This window comes from Chrysemys picta, chromosome 17, assembly GCF_011386835.1.
Source record: "Chrysemys picta bellii isolate R12L10 chromosome 17, ASM1138683v2, whole genome shotgun sequence".
NCBI lineage: Eukaryota > Metazoa > Chordata > Testudines > Emydidae > Chrysemys > Chrysemys picta.
Window position 1 is genome coordinate 3,198,242 of NC_088807.1, and position 9,132 is coordinate 3,207,373.

Here is a 9,132-nt window from a genome sequence, read left to right on the forward strand (position 1 = left end):
GGTCTTTCCTGTTCGGCCCAGGGTAACACTCCCTACTGCTGCACGCAGGGAGATATGAGGGGGTGGGGAAAAGAGGGATTAAAGAAACCACCTCAGTAGTTATACTCAGGTAGGGCCCAATAACAGGGCTGGGTTGCAATGCTAAAAGAAGTCATGGGGGAAGTGGAATCTAGTGGTTAGAGCAGGCGGGCTAGGAGCCAGGAGTCGAGTTCTATTGCCAGCTTTGGGAAGGCAGGGGGGCCTAGAGCTGGGAGCTAGGACTCCTGGGTTGTTCCCAGCCCTTCCATGGACGCTCTCCTTTTAGGCAAGTCACTGGACCTCTGTGCCTCAGTTTCCCCATTTCCAAAACAATCCCAAAGGATTGGCTTAGATCTTCGCCCCATTCCTTACCAGCAGAGGGGGTAGTTCCCCTCTTCCCCCATCCCTTCCAGAGACAGAGGAGCCAGTCTGGCAAAGAAAGCAAGTAGAGCTCGGTTTTCAAAAGGTCCCAAGCCTGCTTTTGAGAAGTTCTCGAGCCCCTCCCCCTCGTTGGGTTGGCAGCGAGAGGGGCTGCAAACACCAAGATCAAACCCCCCCGTGAGAGCTGAGCCTGGAACCCAAGGGTCCTGGGTCCTAGGCCCCTGCTCAGTAGGTCTGCAGGAAACAAGCGAGGCTGTGAAAAGCAGCATGACCCGCTGTATAGCGAGGTGGTGGGTGGCTGAGTGGGGTAGGCGCGGGGGGAGGGGTGTCACGTGTGTCCAGACGCCAATTTGGTTTTCTTCTGAAAAGTCCGGGGCTCAGGCGTCGGTGCAGCGAGCCGGAAATGAGATCAGCTGCCGCCTCCCACCCGCTCTGCGCCCGCTTCCATGCCCGAGTCACAGCCACGCTTCCCCTCTCGAAAGAGGAAGCGAAGTGATCAGTAAGACACCACTCACGCTTCGTACTGGTCCCCCGGAGCACATTGTGAGAACCTCAGCCCCGGCTCAGCAAAGCGAGCCGGAGAAGGGGGAGCCCTCCAGAGGCAGAACTGCGACCAGAGCCCACCTTTCGGGGGCTTGCTTGACCCCAGAGCCACTGTAGGTAGCCAGTGGTTCCCTCATCTTAAAAAAAAGGCAGTTCAACCAACCATGCTTGCCTTGAAACCTCAGGCCCGGTTCACTGATGCTTTGCACCAGCTCTACTCATGCAAAAATCACCCCCATTCTGAGGCCGGTGTGTACCCCCAACTCTGCCCAGGTGCCAGCCCTTCCGCAGGGCATAGGACACCGGACTTCGTTTGAGAACCGCCGAGCGTTGCTAGGGCAGCGTTATAACCACCATTGGGCTTAGCTCGGACGCGGCCCTTTTCAGCCCCCGGCTCCCAGCGTGCTTTACAAGAGACGGGTCACAGCCCCCTTTTAAACCGGTGAAGAAACGCAGGCGGCGAGCGGTGGAAGGGGTCCAAGTGGCAGAGCCGGAAATAGAACCTGGATCGCAGGTGCCCGGTCCAGGGCTCTAACCACTGTCTGATGCTGCCTCGTTAGAGACACTCGGGGGAGAGGGAATTAAAAAAAAACAGGCCCTTTTATAGAGGGGAAATCTCTGCATGAAAGTGAGAAATAAAGCACAGGACGGCAGCCAATACGGTTTTTAAAAAAGATTTTCATTTGCATAAAGATTAGAAAGGAAAAAAAAACACCATTTAAAAAAAAACAAAACAAAAAAAAACCAGTTCGAAGGTAATGAGCCCTTTGAAACACACTGCACTCGCCGCGGCTCCGGCTGCAGGGAGAAATTTACCAAAGAAAAAAAAAATGGGAGATGCTAAATCTTCCCAGATTACAGTTCAGCAGCAGAGAACACTTCCCCTGTGTAGCATCTCCCCAAGCAGATTACAGCCCATCTTCCTCTTACAGTACCTTTGTTTTCCTTTAAGCAACAGTGGCACTTCAGTAAAGGCACAAGAGAGTCTCCAATTCTCTCCCCTTCGGGAGGAAGGTTTTTAGACAGCCCCTCCTCATCCCCACCGCCTACAGGGAAGGTGAATGCTCCACCGGCTCTGATCAGAACCGAACCAGATGCAGGATCACGGGGGAGATGAGGTGGCCACCCACCGCACAGCGGACTCCGCTCCCACGCCAGCGGGCGTACACACACGCACTTGAGATGAACGTCTGTGGAATGAGGAGACGCTTATTTAACGGCCCCAACCAGTGAGTGGAAACGGCCTTATGACACCACCCTGCAGCAGCAGCGTCTGCTAAATTTGTAGGGCCGGTGTAGCCCCCGACACACAGAGAGTTCTGTGCCTATGGAATCGGGGCTGGGAAAGTGGGCACGCACCGTTAACAGGGCCAATCAGCCGAGTTTGGAGGAACAGTACATGGGACTCGCGCTCTGCAGTCGCCCCTATGGTAGAAGTTGCTCGTGCCAGGCGCACGCCCAGACTTTTAAGTGCTTTCGCCTGATCACCCTGTACGAGGTGCAGGAGGGAAAACTAGGCCATTTCTGCAGGACGACGAGCCTGCCCAAAGAATCACAGCCGTCCCGCAGGAAACAAGAGCCGCAGAGTCATCAATCACGCACGCAGCCCTCACCCGGCTTCATTTCAGCAGGGAGCAGGAGCAGACTGGTGCCGGTGGCAAAGGGGGATTTTGGAAGGGGGGGAGCAAAAGGAAGATACATGTACTAAGCTGGAATGCTCAAGGAACGCTGCTCCCAAATCTGCCCACCGCGCACTCGCCTCTAGCCCTACGGGGGAACTGGCACCGCCACGTACATCGCTTCTATTGCATCACAGGGCTTCTTGTCAGCCAAAATGTGCCTCAGAGATTTGGGGGGGGGGGGGAATTGGCACACCTGCCCCTTTAAGTGCTAGTCCACACGGCTAACACCCCCCCCTCACCCAAGAAAGGCAATGCTGGAAAGCTTAAGGACAAACGCAGCATCAAGACAGTGGCTAGTCTCCCCTCGCCCCAAGGGGAGGGAGTCAGCCCATGTCCTGTGCCCCGCGCCAAGAGGCCGAGCCGGTTTCGAGCGAGAGGCAGGGACAAAGTTTACAAGGCCAAGTCTTGGCGAAGGCAGGGACCATGCCACGGCCGGGTGGCACCGGGGCTGCCAGGAGCCGGCTTGCAACAAAAAAAGGCCCGGCTGGCGTGGACTCCTTCGTAATTAGACACAGGCACCCGAGGGGGGGAGGGCCCCGCCCCTTTTCCTAGTTATGATTCATTCTTTCCCAGGAGGGACACACCCACGGAGTAGGTTGGGAGCCCAGCTGCAGGGATGGTGGTGTGGGATTTCCCTCAAGGGTTGCCCACAGGACTCAGAGATAAGGAGGGGATGCAGGGACATGGCTCTAGGGAGGCTCCTTCCCAGACCAGTCCCTGCTCAAAGCCACGGCAGCGGGGTCCTGGCAGGGTGGGAGGGCACATCTCAGTGGATGTGTGTGGCAAGGGGAAAGGGGGGGGTGGGTGAGAACAGGCCTCGGGTGGGGCGGGCAGAGGCCACGCAAACTCATTCCAGCGCTGGGTTTGGTTGGAGCAGCACCCACGCAGGGAAGGAAAAAGGGAGTTTAATCCACGCCCTCGTCTAGCAGGTTTCTCAAGCTGGCAGCTTCGCCCCGCCCACCTCCCCAAACAGCGAGGAAAGGGCCCACGAACCAGGGGCTGGGCTGGAAGTGAGCCGCCTGAAATCGGAGGGGGCAGGGGACTCCCCAAGGGAGAAGTGCTGTGCGTGTGAGAGGGTTAAGAGGGAGGGGGGAACAGCTCCAGCTTGGCACGGCCGCTTTGCACCAGGTCCTGCAATCTCCGAGTGGATTTCCCCCTCCCCACCTCCTGGAAGGACAGGGTTCCCCCCAAGGCCCACTGACATCCCAGGAGACTGACGGCCCCCGGATTTGCACCAGGCCCATGGCCGCCTTCCCCACAAACAGGGCCGTCAGCCGGCAAGGACAGGTAGTCCCAGGATTCGGGGGAGAGCCACTCCTCTAACTGATGAATGGGCTCTTTGATTCTCCCCGCCCACGTGCTGGGGAAACTGGTTTGGGAGGAGACATGTGGGCGTGTCTGCGTCTCCCCAGGACGCCAGCTCCCCTCCCGCCAGGCTAAGCTAGTCACCAAGGCGTGCACGGCCCAGCCCCCTCCCACACGGGGGACAGCCCTTACGCCTCACCTGGGCTGGGTCAGTGGCAGAGAATGGTGGGGCAGGAGGATAAATAAGGATCAACCGAGTTTTAGTTTGATTGGGACATGCAGCTGTCACTCCCAACGGACAAGGACACTCTTATAATCGTGGGTTATTGGGAAGCTGGATGGGGGACCCCCATAAACCTGCCACCCCAATGCAAATATCTTAAGTGCCTAGTATAAGATCTCCAACACCCACCCCACCTCCTGGTTGGTTCTGCAAACCGCCAGGACATAAGGAAAGGGATGGATTCCATGAACCACAGGTGAGAAGGGCTGCTGTCGAGGGCACACCAGTAGCACCAGATGATCTGCCCCTGTGAACACAGCTGGGGGTGGGGGAGGGAGGAGGAGGAGAGAGTCTACACCCATCCCCTGCTTCCCAAGTTAATTAAATAATAAACTCTACAGGATTTACAATCAAACAAGAGGAAAAAAGGCTAAGAGCCACCCCCCCCCAAAAAAAGCATTCATGACACCCTAGGCCCCCCATTTTAGGGGGTGGGTGCCAAGGTACCATAGCAGGGATCCAGTCCCACCCCACCGGCAATTTTGAGAGAGTGAGAGAGAGAGACACAAACGGATGAGTGGGGGAGGATGGGGCTATAGGGTGGTGGTGGGTTGAATAAGGTTTCACTGGTTAGAGACTCGTGCGTGGGTATAGAAAGCCGGGATTAGGATTTGTAATTGGATGTCAGCCACATCAGACCTTCGCAGAGTCCTTCCCCCGACGTCGCGCACGAGGGCTGGACATACCAATTCCTGTCCCTAATGCGCGTCAGTCCCAGTTTCTCCTGGATTTCGTGGGGCTTCATGGCGTCGGGTAGGTCCTGCTTGTTGGCGAAGATGAGGATGATGGCGTCTCGCATCTCCCGGTCGTTAATGATGCGGTGCAGCTCCTGCCGGCCTTCGTCGATCCGGTCGCGATCGGCGCAGTCCACCACGAAGATGAGCCCCTGGGTACCCGTGTAGTAGTGTCTCCAGAGGGGCCGGATCTTGTCCTGGCCCCCCACGTCCCAGACGTTGAACTTGACGTTCTTGTAGGTCACCGTCTCTACGTTGAAGCCCACGGTGGGGATGGTGGTGACCGACTGGCCCAGCTTCAGCTTGTAAAGGATGGTGGTCTTCCCGGCCGCGTCCAGTCCTAGCATCAGAATCCGCATCTCCTTATTGCCGAAGATCTTGGACAGCATTTTCCCCATGGCTGCAGGCGAGCAGTACAGTCCATACAAGGCTGGAGGAGAAGGAACACAGCGAGATGAAGTCAAGTGCAACGCAGGGGCCTGTGATCTGGCTAGCCTCAACTCTGCTTCCTGCGCGCCACCCCACCCCGAGGCAGGTGACTGCAAGGCACAAGTACTCAGAGGGTGAACGGGCCGGGATGCAGGAGATCGGGGCTCATATCCCAGCTCTGCCACCAATTCCCACTTGAGCTCTCGAGGCCTCTGTCTTGCCCATCTGTAAAATGGGGGAAACACTGTCTCCCCACCCTTTGTCTTCTTAAATGGAAAGCTCCTTGGGGCAAAGGAAGAAGCAGGCCAAGCATGTCACAGCGCCTAGGTGCGAGTGTTAACCACAAATCGGACATGGAAACCGAGGCCCTCCAAAGCATTCACAGTGCAGCAACACTTCACCCACCTTGATCACAGAGGATCTCAAAGCTCTTTAACAACTCCCCCATTTCACAGGTGGGAAAAACCAGAGGCAGAGGGGACAGTAGGTCACACAACAATCAATGTCTCGTTGCTACAGTCCCACCTCCCAGTTCCCTGTTCCAACTTCTACCCCCCACTCCCCTCCCAAAGCTGGAATAAAAGCCAGGAGTCCTGACTCCCGATCCCTCCCCTCCTAGGAGCCCCGAGCCATCCTAACCACCTCTCCTCGTAGGAGACCAGATGTTAACAGCAAACCAGGAAGGGATCCCACACCTCTGAGGACAAAAGCAGAACTGTAGCTAGTTTCACCAAACGCAAAAGCGTAGGGAAATGTCACGCCATTACTGGGGTCCCTGGCCCGGATCCTCAAGAGGTATTTAAACACTTAACTCACACTGAAATCAGTGGTGGCCTTGCTGCTAGGGTGACCAGACAGCAAGTGTGAAAAATCTGGACAGGGGGTGAAGGGTAATAAGAGCCTATATAAGAAAGAGACCCAAAAATCAGGACTGTCCCTATAAAATCAGGACATCTGGTCACCCTACTTGCTGCAAAGAAGCCAGGATTACCCCAGAAGTACAGGCAGGACATCGGGGCACTTCAACGCAGCTCCTGACGCCAGCTGTTTATTGCTACCCTAGGGGAAGGGGCCAATTTCTCCACCAAGTCCCTGGCTAGCCTGGGGAGCAGAGCCCCCATCCCCCCTTGGGATTTTGCTAAGCCAGCATCTGATTAGACATTCTTAGAGAACAAGCCCAGAGCTGCCTTGAAGGTCAAACTCGAGGGGAAGTTTCCAGGAGCTGGGAGATGGAAAATACCCATCATCTGGGCTGGGCTGCCTCGCCCCCAGGGCACAGCGGCTCCACGGACTGGCATCTGTCCCCCTTAGTCCCATCCTGAACAGTTCTCCTCCTCGTCAGTCTGTCCTTCCCAAGCTATGGGAGGAGGAAGACTCCTTTTGCCAAAAAGGAACCGAGGGGAGGCAGGCAACAAACTCGGAGCCCGATTGCCTCCAGAGCGTCAGAACACACTGTAGCAATTTCAGCGTCTCAAAATTCCACAGTGGGAACTGGCTTCTTGACGCCACACCAGCCTGCACCCTTTTCGTTAAACCGGTTTAATGGGACAGGTGTAGACACACACACCCCCGCCCCATGTGGGCGACTCTCACGACACTTTAAGAGCATCTTGTTTTGGTTTAGCGGGACCCTGTCCCTCGTGGGTCTGATTTCGGTTCAAGGCAATCAGAAACCGTTTTAGGCGCCCCCCGCCCCCCAGTAAGCCGCTACTCTGCGCCTGAAATCAGAGCACCAGCCCCCAATTTAACAGCTTCGTGAAACTGGGGCAAGTTTGTGGAGGTCCCCCAGCATGTCCCCCTCTTCCCCGCATGGGGACCCATAGGAACCCAGACAAGAAGGGCACCGAGTCCCTTTCCCCTCCGAATCACAGAATCCCACCCATAAACAGCGCAGACTCCAGAGGGATAGCTCAGTGGTTTGCGCATTGGCCTGCTAAACCCAGGGCTGGGAGTTCAATCCTTGAGGGGGCCATTTAGGGATTGGTCCTGCTTTGAGCAGGGGGTTGGACTAGATACTTCCTGAGGTCCCTTCCAACCCTGATATTCTATAATTCTATGAAAGCCAGTTTGGTTGCTTGCCCTCCCAGCCCCTGCTGGGGGGGCTCTTCCAAAGGCCCCCCCGATTGGTAAAAACATTCTGATTTCCTCCCAGCCAGTTTATTCCCGTGCCAACTCAGTCCTTGAGCTTCAGCTGCTCCTCCCCCCCCCCCCCAGTATTTCTGGCTCTGCCACTGGCCTGCTGAGTTGCCACCCCTCTGTGCCTCAGTTTCCCCAGCCAGACACAGGGATAACGATCCTGTCCTCCTTCAGAAAAGGTTTTGAGATCAACTGATGAAAAGCTCTAGATTCTATATATTATCATACCAGCCCGTAGAACTCATGCCAATCCCGGGAACAAAATAGGTCATACCAACCGCAGGTTGTTGGGTTTTTTGGGGGGCAGCATAACTGTGTCTACACTAGGGCTTTTGCTGCTCTAAAGTCGTCCTTCAAACCCCACACTCCCCGCTAGCTGATCTTGCTGCACCAGCAAAAGTTTCACGCTTAGCCCTGACCTTTGAGCCTCAGAAATTGCTACATCAGGGTCCAACGCTCCAAAAACTGTCCCACCCCCGGCGTGTTACGGCGGAAAGGAATTGCTTTCCGAGCTCCAAAATGGCCCCCACGAGGAGCCAGAGGGAATCCCCACCCGGCAGCTAGACCCAACCCAACTTTTATAGGTTCCCTGACTCAATCAAGCTCTTCCACCCTGCAAAGTGACTCAAAAGGCAGGGGCCAGGCCAGCCACCCAGTTCTGCACATGTGGCTTCCCCTCCCCACCCCAGAAGCTTCTGTTCCCGTCAAGCGGAACAGCTGGGCTGGGAGTTGGAGGAAGATTGTATTTAATGTTTTTAACCTCCAGTAAGACACTGGAGAGAACGGGGGACAGGTGCACCACTGCCCAGCCCCCTCAGACAAACCCCTGATTCTCCCAGGAGTCTCTCCCTGCCCACATGTTAAACCCAGGAGGCAGAGAGAGACTCAAACACAAGCCCCAGTTTATTGGGAAAGGAAAGAAACCTATTTCCCCCCCCTCCCCAGTCAGCAGAACAGCTGGTTGCTACCAGCACCCAAGTCAGGGCTGCAAAGAAAAAAAAAAAAATCAATCTACCACTTCCCCTTTCTTCCAGCCCCCACCCACCCCAAGCAAGACTGATTTTTTTTTTTGGGTGTGTGCGCGCTGTCGCTGCTTCCGGACAGCGAGGAGTTTCTCGAGCTTGTTCCTGGCCGTTTTAATTCAAACCCCCACATCCACCCAAGAAGTTTCAACCCTGGGCACTCCCACCCCTCCTCCTCCATGCTGCACGGGGGAAATATTTCAAACCAAGGAGGGGGAAAAAGGGGGGGGAGAAGAGAGAGGACACCCCTTTAATCGGATCATTGCCCCCTCCCCTTCCAAACTTGAATTCAACCCCGCAAGTCCACCCATGAGAAGTTTCAAGCCTTCCCCCATCAGACCTGAATTCAAATCCCCCCCCACATGCGCCCATCAGAAGTTTACACGTGCCTCTACTCCCCCCTCTTAATGGAAGGGGGGTATTTTCAAAGCAAGAAGCGGGGGGGGGGACCTTTAATTGTATCGTTTTCTCCCCTCCTACAGAGCTCGCATTTAGAATGTAACTAGCGATCAGTGCATGCCCCCCCCCCCCATTGCAGTGTGTGTGTGTGTGGGGGGGGGGGAAATCAACCCACTCCGCATGCGAAGCGGAAGGGGGTT

General features: G+C 55.9%; 1 protein-coding gene across 1 annotated transcript in view; it reads right to left on the reverse strand.

Moving 5' to 3' along the window:
- Positions 1–1,600: 1,600 nt before the first annotated feature.
- LOC101939824 (ADP-ribosylation factor 6-like) overlaps positions 1,601–9,132 on the reverse strand; it is a 7,738-nt gene continuing 206 nt past the window's right edge. Inside the window, exon 2 of the mRNA XM_065571427.1 lies at positions 1,601–5,376. Coding sequence (XP_065427499.1) covers positions 4,817–5,344 — 528 coding nt within the window. The 5' untranslated portion in view covers positions 5,345–5,376 and the 3' untranslated portion in view covers positions 1,601–4,816. The remainder of the gene's footprint in view (positions 5,377–9,132) is intronic.